At 45.9% G+C, this 20,478-nt stretch overlaps 1 protein-coding gene across 3 annotated transcripts in view; it reads right to left on the reverse strand.

Annotated features, from left to right (window-relative positions):
• The window catches only part of Samd4a (sterile alpha motif domain containing 4A), a 216,218-nt gene that overhangs the window by 30,395 nt on the left and 165,345 nt on the right, over positions 1 to 20,478 (reverse strand). For 2 of the 3 annotated variants that reach the window (XM_026783224.1, XM_005355368.2), the window contains exons 3-5: positions 17,263 to 17,526; positions 6,129 to 6,238; positions 3,743 to 3,829 (exon numbers count right to left, since the gene is read on the reverse strand). In XM_026783224.1, coding sequence (XP_026639025.1) covers positions 3,743 to 3,829; positions 6,129 to 6,238; positions 17,263 to 17,526 — 461 coding nt within the window. The remainder of the gene's footprint in view (positions 1 to 3,742; positions 3,830 to 6,128; positions 6,239 to 17,262; positions 17,527 to 20,478) is intronic. The other variant, XM_026783225.1, reaches the window with a different exon arrangement.

Here is a 20,478-nt window from a genome sequence, read left to right on the forward strand (position 1 = left end):
TCTCTCTCTCTCTCTCTCTCTCTCTCTCTCTCTCCCCCTCTCGTTGTCTGTCTCCCCTCTCCCCCACCCTCATGTGTTTTGCATTACTGGACAAGACAAACAACTACATGAGATACCAAGAGATGAAGGGAAGGTGATTTTGCAGGGCTCACCATGAATCCACTTGCTAGGGCAGGTGAACTCCTCTGAGTTCCGTTTTCTCAAAAGAGGCCTCTGTCCTGAATGCTTTGTGAGGAGACTGTGGGGCAGATGTGCACAAGACCTCCCTTGGCTGTATCCACCAAAGGTGCCTTGCTAGTAAAAGGCATTGTTCCCTGGAGACATTTATCACACAATGATATTGAGTTGAGCTACTGTTGCTCTGCAGTAGTTGCTAAAAGCAGGGTCACAGATGTAACCTCAAAAGGCCAAGGTCTGGAATGTCTGAAGAAAAGGCATAGACATCTAGAGAAGCAGCTTTCTTTCTCTGAGCAGGAATCAACAGAACGTTGATTGTGTGTGTGTGTGTGTGTGTGTGTGTGTGCACACGCGCGTGCGCACACACACGCATCTCCTAGCTCCTTGCTCAGCATCAAGGTTACAGGCCCAGAGAATGATTCTGTTTCAGAACCCAGAAGTGTGTTGAAAAGGAGAGACAATGTATAACAGCACATGGGGACATCTATCCTTGTTAAATATTAATATTGAGAAAAAGCTCTTCTGAATTTCCTTTTCCTCTTCTCTCAGGCAGCTCATGAAGCCCACAACCCGGCGCTTATACGTCACCACACAGCCACACTCGTGCTGCCAGGCTTTCTGCTCTGGATCTCTAACAATCTCTGGAAACCTCTCTCCATGGCCGCAGTGCCCGCCGATCGCCAGTGCAGAGGCCATGCCCAGTCTTTACAGTCTATGACACATTCACGGACCTTGTTGGGATTTTTCGCCCTCCCTGGTCCCTCGAGGCAGGGCTCTTAGATCAGCCTCTGTTAACACAGGTCCTCTCTGATGGCACTCCTTCAGCCCTTGTCACTCAGACACGCTCTTGGGGACACTCACTCACAGTTGGGTCATTCGTGGCCTGCCATGCCTAGGACTCAAATTTGCTTTGTGGCTACCAACCTGCCATTTCCGCTTTGGTGTCTCACAGGTGCCGCAGCAAGCTCAACCCCCTTTCTCCCCAGGCCCCCAGTAAGGCCTATGATTCTGTCCCCAAATGCCACTTCATCTAACCCAAACCAAGTGGGGCAGAGGTGGTGGCGTATCCCTTTAATCCCAGCACTATGGACCCAGAGGCAGGCAGATCTCTGTGAGTTCGAGGCCAGCCTGGTCTACAAGAGCAGGTTCTAGGACAGGATCCAAAGCTACAGAGAAACCCTGTCTCAAAAAACTAAAACCCAAAAGCCAAACCAAAACCCAAACCATCTGATCCAAACCTTTTAACAATTTCTGGGCTCCTTTCACACGAGTTCTCCATTTCCACCATTTTATCTGTGCTACAGGGGTCCACAAGACCCCAACAGCATCTGGCATCGACCAAGGTGTTTAGGGAAGTTCTCCCTCTGCCCTCAATGATGACACAAATCACCATGGGGTGTGAGCTCAGCAGCTACCATATCTTTGTCACAGTGCACATTCCAAGATGCCCAGGGGCAGGAAACACGTACCACTCACAGTTACCCTGCAAGGATGAGCAAAGTGTGTCCAAACATCTGCTTAGCAAGCGTTCGGTAACTGAATGGAAGGGCTTGGAACATGCAGCCAGCAGCTTCTACTGATTATGAACTAGCTACGGGCGGGGTCCCAGCTATCTCCTTAGAAATGTGGGTTCTATGTGAGGTAAGAATGCCAGAGGCAGGCAGGGGTGGTGACATTTCCAACAGTGTCATCAGCCAGGGTTGTGAGAATGCCTCAGCTGAGTCCCTGAGCCACCAGCAGTGGCAGGTGACTAAGAGTTCCCTGCCTTAAACAGCAGGAAAGTTTCGTGGGCACCAAAGGAGCGAGTCGGGACTCAGCCCTCAAGGATGTATTCCCCTGGGGGGACGGCCCGGCACTCAGGCTCCCAACACACCCTGGGTTAGCTTACTGCGGCCATCTGACAGGCATGGCTTTCCGGTCTCCGGGAAGGCAAAGAGAATGAACTCGCTTTCCTATTGCTCAGCTGCAGTCATGGTACATTTGGCCTCTTTTTATCTTTTCTACTTCAGGAGATCATGGAGGAAGCATTTTTGTATAGTCAATGTAATTCTAGATATAACTCTACGACACAGAATATCACTGACTTAACTGATCCCAAGTCAAAGGAACATGACCCCTTTAACACACACACACACACGTGCACACACACACGCACGCGTGCGAGCACACACACACACACACACGCACACACACACGATACATGGATGTCAGCTCAAGGGTGAAGGCAAGAGAGAGCCCTGCTTCTGCATTCACAGAAGCTATTAATACATTCCTAAAGGATGTTCCAGAAATGAGAGGGAACAGGCTTACAATTTAATCTTCATTCAAAACACTTTGTGTAGTTTCCAATGGACAATGAGTAAATTGGCTTTTTGAATGTTCTCCAAAAGAGAACAGTTTCTTAGATTAAAAATAGCCATAATCACTCTGTTAGACAAGCTGCTTGGCAGAGAAGTTAGCATAACATTAAGAACAACACCCAAACCTCAGGTTTAGGTGGAGAGCTTGCATGTCATGTCTAATTCCCTTTGTTTAAGAGCATGCTTTACCCAGGGATGTGCATGTGAGTAGTTCCTACCTATCTGCCCATGAAGGGATTTTAAAAAGAAATTTTCTGATGCATTTTTGTATGTCTGTTTATCAAATATAAATGATGTCTCTTGGTACATACTAAATGCAACTTAACATGCTATACATAACACTAAGCACACACATATCTTTGTGAATAGCTTTTTAAAAAAATTCTCACTCCATTAAAACACTTGCTTTAGGAACTTGCTGGAGCCCTGCCTTGTTTCTTTCCAAAGGCTTCCTGAGTTTGCTAAGAGATTCACAGTCTACACTTGTGCTGGAAGCTAGTGGGATGCCAGGCATCTGAAAACTGCTCAACTCCAGAACCAATAGACAACATCACAAACAAGGAACTTCTAGTCCGCAGGCATCTTCCTGAGGAAAATGAGCAAAGAAAGGAACTTGGAGCCCGTGAGTCACTCATCACCCCAGCATGGTGTCGGGGATCACGGTTGCAGATTGCTGTTGGTGTGGCACTGTTTTGTGGTGGTTCCTGGCTGAGTCGTGGAGATGTCACCTGCTGTTAAGTTGAAGTCTGAAGCCAACTCTAGCTGTGCCAATACTTTTGACCCTCTCCCCACTGGATCCTAAAGTCTACTTGCTAATGTTTGGCACCCCTGGGTGGCTTTCTCTAAACCAGATGCTCAGGGTAGACAGCTGGAACAGGCATGCTGGCATTTCCTGTGCTGCTCTGTCCGTGCCATCCCTTGCTGTGTGTAGGTTATCTCATCATGCTCTATGGTGGCCTACAAGGCAGGTGTTATAGACCCATGGAGGGAGCATTAGTCTCACTTCACCCAAGGCAAGCATGGTAGGTCACTAGCAGCTTGGACCCAGAGGGATTAGTTCACACAACATCCGGATCTAAGGAAGCATGAATAACCAGGAAGTCACACGGACTCCAAGACCTAATAAATTACACCCTTAGCTGGGTCTCTTTGCTCTCTTCCCAGGAAGCAGGTGGAAATGTCCCCTGGGCTAATTGCTCACTTACCCTTTCCAAAGACTTCAGGAGATTTTGTCTTTCTTTGAGCTTCTGAATACTGATTACAATTTTGTGTCTTGCGCCTTTGGTAACATTCTGTAATTAAATGCAAAAAATATATTAGAATATCTCATTTTCAAGAATCAGCTTAGAGACTCTCAGAGGCTATGTATAACTTTGTCTTTTTTGTTCCTACATGTTCACAAATTGGCCAATATGTGTTTCTTCTTGTTGACATCACTGTCCTAAACCTCTCCTGACTCCTCTCCTGACTCCGTCTGGCTATAAGCTTGACCATGACCTTCAAGATAGAGAGGTGTACAACAGCTGATTATCCCATGCAACATGAGATTTTTTTCACCATCTTAAATTATATATATTATTATATAAATTATATATGTATATTTTATATTATTACAATATAAATTATATATATATATATTAGTTCAGAGACTCCTGTCCTCAGGTGGTGCTACTTCAGTCCCTCTTGTTTCCCTGAGACCCCTCTTTGGTCTTTGTGTGCTCAAGGCCTTCCTGCAGCTGCGATCTGCAGAAGCCATGAAGCCCAGTGCTGCCTGTGTGCACCAGCACACAGGGAATTCCTGTAAATCTGCAACCTTCCTTTTCCTTTCCACTATGAAAAGTGGAATTCATTTCACTCCAGGTAACTGTGCAGAGTTGTGGATGTTATTTTAAACTGGCTACAGCAGTAAGTGAGAGGATTTCATCAGAGCCTTGTGGTGGTCGAGTCTGCACATTTCCCAGTAAAGGATCCTTTTTCTGACCAGGTCCCTAAGGCAAATTTTTGTTCAGGTGCCACTATTCCAAAATTCCTCTTAACCAGGGAGGAGACAAGAGTGACAGTGGCATCTCGTCTGGAAACACTGGGATGTATTTCTGTTTAGCTGTAATTTTCAGAACAAAATGAATTCAATTATTTTGAAAAGTTTGTGTCAGGCTCTAGCACTGCCCTCTATTATGTCTTTTCTTTCTTTCTTTCTTTCTTTCTTTCTTTCTTTCTTTCTTTCTTTCTTTCTTTCTTTCTCTCTCTCTCTCTCTTTCTATTTGAACAACTGATGACTTAGATTCTCTCTCAGCTTTGACCTAAACACAAATTGCTCTTTGAAATAGTTCCCATCAACCCCTGGGATCTCAGGCAGCAGCGGGAGAAATATTAGGAAGTTGACATTGGTGCTTTTGAGTCTCTGAGAATGTTCAGTGACTTTGGGCTTTGTCTGGCTCTCAATACTGGTATTTTGCCAGACCTGCAGAGGGGGAACGGAGGGTACCGAATATGAGGAAAGCAGATGTCGGCAGGGAGGCATGCGACTGGACAAGCCATGCCCACATGCTACAATCTCTCTTTCCTGCAGGAGAAATATCAACTCATTTAGAGCACCGTTTTCTTCAAATCATTGCTCAAAGGAGCTGGGGTCAGTTTGAGACACACAAACAGCATTTTCAACAGGGAGACAAAAGCATCCATTAGCTCTGTTGGCTAGAGCCTGGCATGGCAGAAACATTTCTAGTTTCAGGAGCACTGTTGCCTGGTCTTTGGCATTCACACTTGAGGAATTCTGCCCTTTTAGGACTTCGGAAGGGAGTAAATTCTGAGAGCTGGATACCTCATTCCCAGTCACTGTCCCATACTATTTGAGCTGATTAGAAGGAAATATTTTAAACAATTCACTCCAATCTCAACTAAGAGCAGCAGGATAAATTTTGGAAAAGTGTCATGGAGTGCTGCTCTCCGGACTGTCATGGAGTGTGCTCGGCTCATGGAGTGCTGCTCTCCGGACTGTCATGGAGTGTGCTCGGCTCTCCCGGCTGTCATGGAGTGTGTGGTGCTCTTCCGACTGTCATCATGGAGTGTGTGCCGCTTTCCCGACTGTCGTGAAGTTTGTGCTGCTATCCCGACTGTCATGGAATGTGTGGTGTTCTCCCGATTGGCCCAGTTAGAAGTTAGTGGATATGTAAGCAGATTGTATAAACAGACAAGGAATCTGTCCCTACCCAAACAAGTCCTGGCTCGGTAGAGGGGCGAAAAGAGCTAGGGAGCAACGCTCTTTGGAACATTGAGGCAAGGTCACTTCTAGGCAGTGCTGCAGGTTCTTTCTTAGCACCCAGAACTTTTTCTGGTGTATTTGGATCTGTCTTTTCCTAATGTGCTCTCCCTTCCACTGGCCCATGAGTGCCTACTGATCTTTGTCTTCCACTGAGCTGTCAAGGCAAGAACTTAGGCTTACTTATCATGGGGCCCAGCTAGTACCAGGCAGGTCCTAGATCCAGGCAAGCTACTGAGTGGCTAGGTAAGTTATGGGTCTAAACAAGTTCTGTTTGGGGCAGAACCTCAAGACCCTGTCTCAGGGAAGGGTTCCCTCGAGCATGCACATACCTGAGCCTCCAGTTGACACTCAGTGAGGGCCATCATCTCCTCGTAAGTCATCTGCGAGAACAGAGCAGCGTATTTGTGCAGGCGGAGGCTTTTCAACCAAGCTGGAACATCTGTAGTGCAAGATGTGCAAGAAATGGGGAGAGAAATGAAAGGAACAAGAAGAGGTGACAAAAGATGGGACAAAGGGGTGTCAAAAGGTGACAAAAGGGGGAGAGGGTGATGGTCAGAGGAAAGAAAAAAGAAAAGAAAGTTATTACTTCATTTGGGCAGCAAATGATGCCTCAGAAAGCTTTGGGCTGACCTGACAACCCCACTGGGTCCCTTTATTCTACCTCAGAACAGGCATTGCTAACTCGGCGCTAAACATTTCAGGGCAAACAGGAATATATATATACACACACAGGTTTTTATGTAGGCTCTTCCGGAGTACCTTTAAAGTTATCAAAGGAATTCACCATAATAAAAAAAATGCAAAGGGCCACTGTCTTAGCTGGGCTGTTTTAGTGTTGTCTTGGGAGGAACTAACTTAGAACACAGAAAATAGACACGACAGTCTATATATACCTCCAAGACACTTTCTCTTTTTCTTGGCTTTCTTTTTTGGAGGCTCAACACAAATCTCCATACGCTATGCCAGCCTCTTCTAGAAGCAGGAAATATATGCAACAGTTGCACTTCATAAATGCCCTGCCTGATGCTTCCTCTGCCTCCTTAGCCCCCCGTGGGATAAAGGGCATCCTTGACTACTGCATTGCCATTTTGGGGGGAGAGTTGCTAGACACTTTTCCAACCTTTGGGATGCATTTGAATGTGTCTTTGACTTCTTTTCATACCAACCCAATAGATATCACAACACCAAGAATCCAAATGCTACCTGGACCATAGGATGATGGACAATTCAAGGCACAACTGAAGCAAATCTCAAGTTCAGTGTTTTAGAGTTAAGAAAATTTCTGGAGGGAAAAGCTGCTGAGCCATTGTTTTGCTAATTACAACTAAAATAAATCATTTGCCCAAAGATTCTCAAGTCAGAATTTTTGAGCTGAGATGATCTTCAAAAATGTTTCCAGAATTGTCTTTCCCTACCCCTAGTCACTGTACAGATGGCAACATTTGTGCCATTAAATCTAGATCACAGGATAAGAATATGGTCAAGAGGGGACTAGAACCTAGGTCTCCCGAGTATCAGCCCATTCCTACATTGTACCAAATCCTCACAAGAGCTTCGGAGATTGCCAGCAGGAAGTTAAGTAAATAGAGATTGCAAGTCTTCTGAGATTCTAAGGCACTGGATAAGTGTCATTCATGCTTTCTATGAGGTATTATTGTAGAATATTATTTTAAGAGGTGTCACATTTGTACACAATGTGGAATACTAGTTTAATGTTGCAAAGATGTGCTGCATTCTTTTATGTTGCATTTGTTTAACTCTGTGAAGCTGTGTTACTTTGCCTGCCTAAAACACCTGATTGGGCTAATAAAGAGCTGAATGGCCAATAGCAAGGCAGGAGAAAGGATAGGCAGAGTTGGCAGGCAGAGAGAATAAGTAGGAGAAAACGAAAGAAGAAAGCTCATGGAGCAAGCAAAGGAGGGGGACTGAAGGGACCAGCCACCCAGCTACACAGCAAGCCTTGGAGTAAGAAGTAAGGAAAGGTATACATAAATAGAGAAAGATGGGGCTGGAGAGTTAAGAGCATTGCCTGCTCTTCCAAAGGTTCTGAGTTCAATTCCCAGCAACCACATGGTGGCTCACAACCATCTGTAATGACGTCAGGTGTCCTCTTCTGGCCTGCAGACATACACACAGACAGAATATTGTATACATAATAAATAAATAAATATTTAAAAAAAGAAATAGAGAAATATAAAAGCCCAGAAGCAAAAGATAGATGGGATAATTTAAGAAAAGTTGGCAAGAAACAAGCCAAACTAAGGCCAGATATTCATTAGTAATAATAAGCCTCCGTTTATTTATTTGGGAGCTGGGTGGCAGGCCTCCCCCCAAAGCAAAAGAGCCAAAAGAGTAAAAAACAACACATCATCCCATCCCTACTCAAATTGGTCACAAGATTTTGTACCATTGATTACAAAGTGTTTCATTGTGAGGCAGTGATGAGCTACCACAGGCATTCAAAGACGGGAGATCTTCCCCTTTTTTCAAGGTTTAGAATAGATAACTAGGGCTGATGGAAGCCAGTCACCTCTGACTTCAGGCTTTGCCCCCTGGGAAAACCATACCAAGGCTCAGGATTGTGGACACAGCAGGTGGCCACCAGCCTGCTGAGGGTACTTGCAGTGTGTGAGGAGCACAGATGGAGGATCTCTGAGAACTGAACATCCAGCTCTGTTGTTTCAGACTAGAAATTACTTGATGCCATGCTTGGAAGTCCTTCCATCTACGATGATACAAGAGAGTTCCCCTGGGACCATCATGAACTGCGCTCAGACAAACCTTCTCCAGGTGACAGTGCTAACGCCTCACATTCCTTAGTGCGAACCACTAAGGAATGGTTTCAGGTGTCATGATTTCAGGACACGCCAGGTTGGAAGTCTTGTACCTGTCGTGATAGAACATCCTAGAGTCTTTTACCAGGCTTCATTCTATGTCACCGAGTTGCTTTTGTTGGACCAGCACTAACACGTCTGCAGACGGGGTAAGCCTGGGTTGCCATGTTGGCCATGTTAACTGCATCTCCAGGCTTCTGCCATCACTTTGTCCCCAGGCTTTGTGAATGCCATTCACACTTTTGAAAAGTTCCAAGTCATTGCTCAGAAAACACAACCGTCATGATTCAGAGAAGTCTGAGGAAGCCAGTGTTAACTTGGACACAATTCTTTTCAAGTGAAGATGGAACAATTCCATGGACCATTTAAAAAAAAAAAAAAAAAAACCAAGCTCCCTAAAGTTCAGCCATGCAAAATCCGTAACTTTAAAGACGTGCTGTAACCTGGGTGCTTTATAAGCCCCAGCGACAATAGGGTATCTTGAGTCGGGAAGCATGAGGGGCAACTCTCAGCTCATTAACTGCTAGTTCTTTTCTAGAAAGCAGTTCGGACAGCTAGAATCCCCTGGGATAGGCAGGGCTGGGCAAGCTCGCCTCACTCATTTCTTCAAAAGGCAGGTCGCTGCATGTAGTTTTCCTGGGAAAGGTTCCTATCCAACTTCACAACGGGATGAGCTAGGCCTTCCCGATGAGCTATTTCCAGGCATATTCATGGGAAATGCAGGCTCCTTTGACCTCATATTCCTTAAGGCAGTCAGCGTGCTTGTAGAGCGCCTAGCTCAGCGCCATGTGCCTGAGGAGGTCTCTTTCCTTCCTGCAGCAAGGATGGGTGAACAAAGAGGAGGAAAGCTCAGTTCTTAAGAACACAGCCTCCCTGCTCTACAGTAAGAGCCTGTCTCGACAACAACAATGAATCCCAAAAGAACAACAGAAAAGAACATAGCCTACCAACTACTCTCTCTCTGATTGGTGGGGAGTGACTTTCCCTTGGCAGAGATGAAAACAGAACTCATTAGAAGGGAAACAAGCAAAAGAACCGAGAGCCTTGACTTTCATTCCCACAAGCAGGAACTCAGTGACTGTGCTGCCGCGTTCTCTAAGAAGTCAGCCAGGCATGAGCTCCAACCAAAGCCTAGACACCATCTTGCGGGATGCAGTGTTGAGAACCATTTTTATTTCTTAGCTTGGATCCCATTCCTACGTGTGAAGCTGTGGCTATGGTTGGAAGATTCAGATACATGAAAGTCACAGAGGGTGTTTTTCAGAGAAGTGAACTATAAATTTGGAATATATTTGTCTTCAGGGTACTACTGTTTAGCTTCATCTATCTAGTTTGCTTCCGTCGGACGTAGCAATGCAGGTCCCAAGCTAGACAGACACCTTCTCATGCAGTGTGAGAAAGAAAAAGATGCTCCTGCTCCACGTGAGGCCGACTTACTTCCCTGCCGGCTGAGGCAATACTGTTTGTTCAGTGTTTGCTAGGTACCGTTAGCAGAAGTCAGATTCTGTAAAGACATGCCATTGTCATCAAGGAACTTGTGATCCAGAGAGTGCAATTGAGTCCCATGCGAAAACTAGACCAGCTTCAGTATAAGCGCTGGGAATACCCAAATCCGGGGATAGCACAGAACAGTGAACACTCGGGGTTGCAAGGCTGGGAGGGAAGCTCCTTGCATCCCGCTGCTAAGAGGATGGGCAGCTTGGAGTCCGTTGAGCAAACCATCGGGTAGAGGCCATCTCACATAGTAGGAACATCAGCAGCGAAAGTCAGGGCCACACAATATTTAGGGTAGAGAAAATGCTTGGTATGTGGTGGAGATACTCAGGCAGTGAGTCAGGTGCCTCAGATATGAAACGTCAAAACAAGGAAAGTAGTTTTTGTCCCGTGGATGAAGAAAAACCATAGAAATATGCACCCTGGAAGCACGGGTTACATCAGAAAGACGGTGGTGATCATGGGAAAATGGCTGAACATGGTGAGAAAAGGCCGGGGCATGAGTTGTGCTTGAGAAGCGGGGAGGGGAATGACCGGCTGGCAGCTGAGGGACCTGGGCTGTCAGGAAGTATAGCGAAGAAAGATGGTTCCTTTGGTTTGTGTTTGGTGAGAGGGAAAACAAGAGGAAAAGCCAACACACCAAGACCACGGGAGAAGGCTGAGCTGGAAAATGGCTCGCCTTGCCAATATCCATGCTTGCTGGTTCTGCCACGGAAGTCGGTGCAACTACACAGACAAAGGACACTGAGTGAGACTAGAAGAGAGCCATGGGGAAGCCGTCGGGTGGCAGGCGTTGTGGGCATGGGGTTTCCAGCCTTCCTGAAGCTCCTTCCAGCTCTGGTTGCAGGCCATGTCGGTTTATCTTGGATATTTTGGATATATTATCCTGGTTATTTTGGATAATGAGACTATGCATCTATCTTGTACACGTTCTATGGACACTTACAGGTCTTTAGCAATGGGATCAAATTTTAAACCATGTTTGTTTCTCTACCCTTTAGGGTTTGGATACCTTGACCATGGAGAAGCTTTGTGCTGTGTCCTCAGCTCACACGGAAGCTGGGCTCTAGTGAGAATGTGGGCTACTTTCCCCTTATGCCTGCTGCAGATGCCAGCCAGATCAACAAGCCACACGGTACCCAACCTCAAACGAGGACAAACAAGCTGATAAGGGAAGCAACAGGAAGGGGAGAAGTTAAGGCAGCTCTTTGTCTAGAAGAGAGAAATGTGAATGAAAAGTTCCCCATGAGAGAGGTTATTTGTTGGTACTCTAGGTTCCTGACGACAGAAATTGACTTATTCCTCACAGAGAGCTAGGCTGATAGCACACAGCCTTCTCTCTAAGATGTGGGCTGCATCCTTGCCCTCTGAGAAAGAGAAGAAACACAAAGGATGGGCATGAAGGGACTAATAATTCACTGTTGAAGTCAGAAAGAAAGCAAATCCTTCAAGATCAGAGAGTAGCAGCTTAGTGACATTGTAAAGTTTGTCTTTATTTTCCGCCAGAACAGAATGAACAATTTAGTTCTTCCAGGCCCTGAGCAGAAGGAAGATGCGCCTGCCAGGTCCTCAGGAGCTAGATCTTCTTGAGGGGAACTCCTGGATCCTAAGGAGGACAGAGGCGCCCCTCTCATGGGGACATACCACGAATCTTTGAACAAATAAATCTGGGGTAAACGACTTCAAAGAATTAGATGCAAATAGAGAACTAGATTTCTTCCGGGTGCTCCCAAATCCCACAATGTTCCTTGGTGCTGTTTTTTCAATGTTTTGTACTGTTAAAGGGAAGTGGAGGGAAGGGTCTTAAAGCCCTCTAGCTGAACATGATACGCCCTGGGCGAGGAGTGGAGGTTAACAGTCTTGAGACCCTTGGATCTAGGAGGAGTCCTGGAATGCACTTTTCAAAGACTTCAGAGCTCTCACCTTATCAGAATTAGCACAATTCCAAGCCCATGAGGACATTTGTGCAGTGCAGGTCACATGGCGATGTCAGGGAGTCTCTCTCTCTCACACACACACACACACACACACACACACACACACACACACACACTCCACAAAAATGGTGAATTCATTCAAGTTAACTACATTCAAGACAATACCAGGAAAGGCAACGGCCCAAATCTAAGCCATTCTCCACGACAGCTGAACCAAAAAGTGTTCCACTCATGTGCCACACCACGTCCATGCCACCACTCAGACTTTTAAGACCCACAGGGGCGCTGCATTCAAAACGCTTTTCCTACCAAGTTTTCTCAGTTTCCTTTTTAAAAAAAGAGTTCACCTCTAAATAATTTCTCTCATTTCCCCTCTGAGAGAGGCCAAGGATCAAGTCTACATTTCAAAAACAACTACAAGTCCCAAGCCAGCTGTTTGCTAGGGGACAACATATTTTATTTGCTACAGGGAGAAAAGGTTTACTCAAGTTTCAGCTGAGAGACTCCCTCAAAAAAGACAAACAATTTTCATAGTCAGTGGCTGTCCTCATTCATAGCTACCACGTGTCATTCAAGGTTACTCCCAGGCAGGAGTTCCCTCTTCTGTCCCTATTGTGTCCATACACACATAGTAACCACGTTCTATTACGTCTGCATCTTTGCTAATGGGAAGCAGCCTGCTGCAAGCCTACCAAGTTGATGTCCTGTGATGAGCTGCCGCTCCCACTGGGAGCCTACAGCGCCAGTCTCCACCCCCTCATCCAGGCAACTGCTCTTCCTCCAGCCAAGCTTTTCTACTCCAGGGGAACGTCCAACACCCTTCACTATGCCTGACACAGAACCTGCTCAACTGGGCCAAGGTCGAGCATGGAGCCCGCGGGTCCACTGAGCAAACCTCCATGGGACTGCTGAAAGTTCCCACGTTACTGTGGTCCCTCCTTAAGTCCCAGAGGCCCTGCACTGTAGAGGACTTCTCTGCTAGCCCAGGCAGAAACCTAGGTGTCATCCCGAGTGTCACTGGCTCATCACCTTTCATGTCAGTTGTCACCGAGTCCTCTCCATTCTGTTTCTCATGGGGAAATTGAGCTACACTCCTCCGTCTCCATTCACATGGCCACTTGTCCTGACCCAGGTTCGCTTCCCCTGTTGCTGAGAAATCCTCCTCCTCTGCACCGGCTCTCAACACTCCCCCTTCCCCCTTTACTTCCCAGACTGCCATGCAGGTTCCACTTTCTAATGCGAATCTAGGCAGGCGGTTCTTTCTGTTGCAGAAATTCCCTCAGCAGTTTCAGAATAAAAGGCACAATCCTTTTCCAGGTCAAGGATCTGGTTCCTCCACAGCAAATCAGATTCCTGACTGCCTTTAACACCCTAGCCGTAGGTTATGCCCGTACTGCATACAAGTTCACAGTGCTGTTCTCTCAGCACAGAGAACCTTCCCTCCATCTGTACTGCTGGCCTGCAACCACGTCTTTGAGGCTCTGCTGCAGGCCTCGCCTCCTTGCCTTCTCTAGAGACTCTTGTCCTGTTTGCAACAGGGTCCATCTTGGTGCTCACCTCAAATGGAGACAAACGTCTGAGAGACCGTACATCCACAGCAGCGTCCCCACATCCGGTATCTGGGGCTAACATGAGTCTCTGGAGGCTAGAGGAACCCTTACCTCTGCCTCCCACAGCTCAGTAGGTACAGAGATGTCCAATGGTTTAAGTGAAGACAAAACTGAATCAGATTGTCCCCTATCCCAAAGCCACGCCAGGAACCCTGGCCCTCTGATAGAATCAGATTGTCTCCTATCCCAAAGCCACACCAGGAACCCTGGCCCTCTGATAGAATCAGATTGTCCCCTATCCCAAAGCCACGCCAGGAACCCTGGCCTTCTGATAGATCTCTGGATTTTGGATTCATCGGCGCAGAGAGCTCATCATGCTACTCTGAGGGGCAGATACGTTCCTTCCCCCACCAGGCTGCCTTCTTTCTAGGAAAGCAATAATTTAGTGCTATGAGACTTCCTTCTCTCTCCTACCTGAGATGAGCGCTAAGCAAGTACATTCACTTCATCTGCTACCTGGAAATGACGGATATTATAACTGAGTACCAACTCAGAATCAAGAGTCCTTCTGGGATAAGTCACAGTGATGTTTTTGTAAAGAACACAGAGACCTGAATTTAAAACATAGCCAGCACAGTTAGTCCAAACATTTCTAAGTAGCCAAGTCCCAAGGGATTGGTAACAGAAAAATGTCATATTCTGGCTCAAGTTGCTGCTTGAGGTTCCAAGCACAGTACTCCAGCCCATGCATGGTTTATCTTTAGCCTTGGGCCCTACATAGTCCATACAGTCCACCTAAACCAGCTGGATGAGGGTTTGCTAGAGAAAGCAAAACACAGAGATTCAGGAGGAAGCAATTAATCCTCTGAGGACTTATTCTGCATGCTTGACCCAAGAGGTACATTCCCAAAGGAGGATGGTGGCCAAGCTGGCTATTCTGCCCAGTTGAGAATGTAGGTAAGAGCAAACCCAAGATTTCAGCCCTGTACATCAGTTGGCTAGAAAGATGAATGCAATTATAGTGGCTTTTATTTTTTTTTCCCAATACGTGAGGCGAGAGTGATATGTGTTCCCAAAGGATACGGGAACTCTTCAAAACTTCTACTCCAGTTTCCTTGTTCTTGCAGATCAGACATTTGAAATCTAGAAAAGGAGCTGTTTGGTGATATCTGAGTGCCTCTGCCCCTGCCACAGATCCTGGGCACAAGAAAGCACACATGGGGTTCCACAGGAAGAACCAGCTCTTCTTAGATACACATCACTTGATTTCATAGTCCATTAAGAAAGTGGGCAATAATTTGGAAATTTACACGATCGTCTGCTCTTAGGCCTGGAGATCAAATGACAAACCCTTGGGATGGGTGTATTAAGGGTTGCTTCTTAGGTGTAATTTTAGAAGGCCATGTTGAGTAATCTTGATAAGAGGAGTTCTTGATGGTCACCTCACAATAGGGCTGGGTAAAGAATATTTGTGCTCAACAAATACTGGCCCTCTGCCACGTCAGAATGTGTTTGGGTGTTTGGACATTTCTACTATCCGATATTATCAGCTGAATTGAAAATATTTCCCCTATAAATAGAATTTATCATCTATTATGTTCCTTCTCTTGATTTCCCCCCTGTTACTTGCTAGCATCCTTATCCATTGATTTCTCCATCCACTTTCTTTAAGAAAAGCAAGTTCGATAGATCCAAGCAGGCAGAAACACAGGGCTTCTTTATTCCAACCAGTCACCAAAGAGCTTCTTTTTCCTTGATACCCATGTGTTCACAATGAAAATCTTGGATGTGACATTTTGTCTGTGACTAAGCTTGAGAAGACAATTCTCACCTATTCTAGAGAAAGGAGCCAAGTGAGCTTATCTACGGGTGCCCCTTGAGTTCTGGAAGGCATCTGACTTTTATCCAGAAAGCAACAACAACCTCCCTGTCCTCCAAACCAAGCCTATGGAATACTCATTCAATTTCCCCTTTTGTTCACATTTCTTTAGAAATAAATGCATTATCTCTATTTACTTCTTACCTTAGAAGCTTCAAACATACATTTGCCCACCCTGGGAGAATGGGTAAGTGCGCAAGCCCACAAAACAAGTAAAGAAACAACAAGAAAGAAAGAAAATAAAGTAAAAAAGAATGAAGAAGTAAGCATATTCAGACACCAGACAGTGAAGCAGGCATTCTCCCCTGCAAACAGCTTATTCCTGAGCTCACCATGTGGGTCTACATGCAAACAGAATGGAGCCCTGTCCCGGCTGTCCAGATACTGAGCTTCACCAGGACATAGCATCACTTGGGTTTTGGTTTTGCCCATCCTCTGGCACTATGGTGCAGTCCCCTAAGCCCTGTGAAAGAGGGTTAGCCACCCTGTATGCCAAATGACCCATTCCATTCAGCTGATCTTAATCCATTTCTATCCCCAGAGGAAAATTTGAAGACACACCCTACTTCCACAGGTCTCTCATCACATGACCATCATGGGAAGGGGCTGGGACAGAGGAAGACTGGAGGTCAGCCTAAATGGGCTCCACTTTTCAGCCTCGCTCTCTCTTATATCCGGCACCTGGGAAGATGAGAACATACTCTCTGTGCTAGGTTCCCATGTTGGCAGGGATGAGGTCAAGAGCCTCCTTTTGTATAAGGGGAGGGTTAGCAACAGCAAACATGTCAGGAGTGTGGATTAACAGCAGCACAGAGGCCCCACTCAGATCCTGTCTTCAGCATTGTCCCAGAAGCCTGCCTGGCTATTGTCTCAGTGGCTAACATTGTTATCAGCATGTCTCTGATGAGGCTCTTTCCCTAGGGACTTCTAGCCCTCCAACCACTGGTGTCTAAAAATACAGAACACATTCTTTATGAACCCACTGTTGGTAATTGGAAATCTCTGTCTCCCAAGGAGGATCTGTAGGAGAGGGTACCTTGACAGGCGATGTAGGAACATTTATTTAGGTTGCACAATATTTAGGTTTCTCATCAATATGCAAGTCTACTATCGGACTCAAAACACTGAAGGTTTTCACATCAATGAAGCAGATACAGAGAAATGGGCTTTAAGGTTTCTTTGGCCTTCAAACAAAAAAGTAATAAAAAGAAATATTACTGCAGTTCTTCATTGAGAGAAAATAAAGTAATCAAAGATCTTTAGTTTGTTTTTCTCAATTAGTGACAGGTCCCTGGCCACAGCAAGGAAGAGGGTAGAGCATCTTGGCGTCTTCTAAGATGGTTCTATCCAGGCTAGTAGGAGCCCTCACTGTCTGAGAGTCAGTGCACAGAAAGCAGACGGAAGGATGCTGACCTTCCTCACTCTGGCTTCTGGGTAGGGGCAAATGATCATTGATCAGTGATCAAGAATCAGAAATACCAGACCTCAGGACTGTATTAATGGCAGCTCCATGGTACTTTCAGAGCCTGCCCTTGGCATTGTCCCAAAAGTCTGCCTGGCTAACTCCCCAGCTAACATCTTTATCAACTGGACAGGGGCTCCAAGCCCTTTTCTCCAGAGCCAGCTCCGGAGTTCTGGAGGGTGTGGCTCGAGTGCACGGGCCTAAGGGGAGGAGCTGGGCTCCATCTCTCCTACTGACCACCTCTCTTTCCCCTTGGACTCCAGATCAAGGGAGGGAGGGCTTCCTGGTTCCTCGTGTGGTCACTCACCTTTCATACCACTACCTTCTTCTTGGAATGTGTTACGAGCAGTGGTCTGATCTTCTAAGTGTTCACTCCCACCACTTCCTGAAGAGGCTACACTGCTTTGTGGAGACAGGGGGGCATGATCGGATGGGAGGCACTGGGGTCCTCTAGCTCGTAAGTCCTCATGAGACATCCATCCATGTCCTAGAGGCTGGTTTGGCACATTCATGGGTGGGGTAAGGGAAACAGATCGTTTCAAAGGGCTGTGGTGTGCCTGGCCTGAGAGAACTGGAAAAAAAAATAAAATGAAATAGGTTATTCTCCCCATGTTAGCCTGGGACGCAGAATAACCCACAATACCTTTGCACCCTCAGAGAGACCGTGACTAACTCTTACACTCCATGGGTGGTCACAGCGGGTTGACTCAAGTCTGGGGCTGTCCTTCCCTGCTAAAAAAAGGAGGCTGCCTGAACCTGCATGTAGGCTAGGTTGTACCCTGGAGCCCAGACTTATGATGCCCACACACTGGGTCTTCATGTTTGTGAGTTTGGAACTAGTATTATTCTAATCTTATGAATCAGACTTTGAAGCAGCTGGGCAAAGCTGACAGCCTGAAAGTGGCCATTCGACCAAGGTGAACAAAGCGTGTGCTGGACCATGGTTTTTTAAAGAGCAAGAGTGCTATGCCCCACATTGGTGTGGAGGACTTGCAGGGCAGGCAGGCTGCTCACCATCTGGGATCCTTGCAGCGCAGATCTAGCCGCTGAAATTGTTATTCTACACAGAAGTTGGGGAAATGTCACCTCTGAATGGTGGTAGGAGCCCAAGGAGGGAATCCAGCACGAACATGACCTCAGGGTATGGGACAGTGGCAGTCGTGCTGAAAAGGCTAATTCTTTCCCTTGTCCTCAGGGTTAATGTCAAACTTTATCTGGCAAACACCTTCAGGTAACAAGGCTTTCATTCAGAAGTCAGCAAGGCCCGCCCACTGAGCATGTTCAGTCCTTCCACACAGTGGGCAACATCTGCATAGCTCCTTTTTTATTTTCCACGAAGCTAGGAAAAAGCAACAAAATGCATGTAGCTGGCCAAATTAAATGGAAGGCACTCAAAGGAGGGATTTGAGCAACATCAGTGCTGAGGGAGCCCATGTTACCCTTGGTTGGTTCTGCTGGGTGCGGAAAGCGACTTTACAAAATAAGTCTATTCATAACTTTTCTCTCGGTCTACTTTGATTGCTGCTGTATTAATGTGGAACTGAGCCACGTGCATCTTAAACAGTTTCCAGGGAAGCCATTGAATTTCATCTGCAGCTCTAACCCCTCCAATGCGGCATTTTCTGTTCCTAGTTTTAGTCATATATTTCTTTGCTGGCAAGAATGGTGTATTTTTCAGTAGGTAGACCAGATGTCCCAAATAATGGAAGGCATTACCTTTAGACTGTAGATGGGTGTTGTCTACATAAAGACCAGAGCAGGTGATTACCATGACCTCATCTACAAAATAAAGACCAGAGCCAAAAGGCAGACTGCTGCCATCAAGCATGTTTGGTATGATCTCATGTTTAGCTGGCGTCATTTTAAGCTTTAGAGTCTTTAGAGTCTAAGGACAACAAGGCTCAATAGGACTAAAAACTTCTTTTTAACAAAAAGTGTAGGTGGGGGCGCTGCTGAGTTTAACATTTGTAATCTACTTAGGAAATTTCTGGTTTGAATAGATTCTGTTGAAGGCACGAGAGTTTTTTATCTGCCTTAAAGAAATGTGAATGGGACTTTAAAGAAATGGCCTTATCATGTTTGTATTTTTACTAGAATAAATAATAAACTATTTTGAAAAAGCTTTCTGGAAAATGCATTACTTCCCAATTGGATGAAATTAGCAAAAAAAAAAAAAAAAAAAAAAACAAAAAAAAAAACCAAAAACCAAAAAAAAAAAACCCCACCAAAACAAATAAATAGGAAACAGCAACAAAAATGAAAAGAGAAACAAATATAAAGAAAAGTTGGACATCCAAGAACTTCATGTCATGCCTATCTAGCTCTATAGTATTTATATAAAATTGGGCCGACTTGTCTGGAGCCTCCCTGAGTGCTGTGACATTCTGGCTCAGCTCTGAGTTTTTGAAGCTCTGGTGAGGACTTCAAATGCTGGTAGCCAGGTATGACCACATTTCCACCTGGGGCCTCTTCCACATAGCCAAGATTCAAATGAGTTTAAAACCACAGAACAGGACTTGCCCAAAAGGTTTTCAACCAGAGTACTGGGGCCTGTGGTCGCTAGAATGTTTAGATGCAATAATAAAGTTGAGAATTATTCAAGATCTATGTCTCATGGTTCATGGCTGCTGTTAGTCTGGTATTTGTGTGTGTGTGTGTGTGTGTGTGTGTGTGTGTGTGTGTGTGTACAAATGCTCCACTGCGTGTGTGTAGAGGTAATAAGACAACTTGTGGGAGCTGGTTCTCTCCTCCTACCTTATGGCTTCAGGGATTGAACTCAGGTCGTCAGGTTTCCCAACAAGTGCCTTTACCCCCTGAGCCATCTCGTCAGACCCTCGTTTTAATGCTTAGAATAGTAAAATGCATCTGGAGTGGATGGATTACATTGTTGAATGGAGCCGATTTGTTTTCTTGTACCTAAAATCTCTCCGAATCCATGTTGCCGCTCACTCCTGGGGCAATGGCACACTTGGGGGAAGCTGCCATTGTCCCAGAATGCCAGCAGTGAAAGGGTTAGCTGGAGATGCTGCGCTCCCTGAACTGGTTTACACAGATTTGCACTGATACTTACACAACTGTGTTTGTTTTCCTGAGTTTAAGTGAAGACAGAAGGGGGAGGGCGTGAACGTGGCCTTTGCTTTTGTCTAATCAGTCCCTTATAGTTAAGAGGTCAGAGACTATTCCTGGTGACTTCCCATCGAAGGCCACCTCCTGTCTATCACAGAGGTAACCCTCTTATGATTCTTTGGGCTGCCCACATTCAGATCCCTCTGAAGTCATCCGGCTGGGGCAGCCAAACAGAACCTCAACACAAAACTTCTGACATTTAGAGAAGGTGAGGAGTTTCCAGCCATGCTGAACATCACCCGAAGCCAACGGAAGGCTGTGCAGGACAAATGTCCTCCTCTTCACAGGAAAGCTGAGTCAGGTGGACAGTGTAGGCCTGTTTCTTCACTCTTTTAAGATTTATTTTTATTTTACATGTATGAGTTTTGCCTGTCTGTATGTCTGTGTGCCATTCCTG

Source organism: Microtus ochrogaster, chromosome 17 (genome assembly GCF_000317375.1).
Source record: "Microtus ochrogaster isolate Prairie Vole_2 chromosome 17, MicOch1.0, whole genome shotgun sequence".
NCBI lineage: Eukaryota > Metazoa > Chordata > Mammalia > Rodentia > Cricetidae > Microtus > Microtus ochrogaster.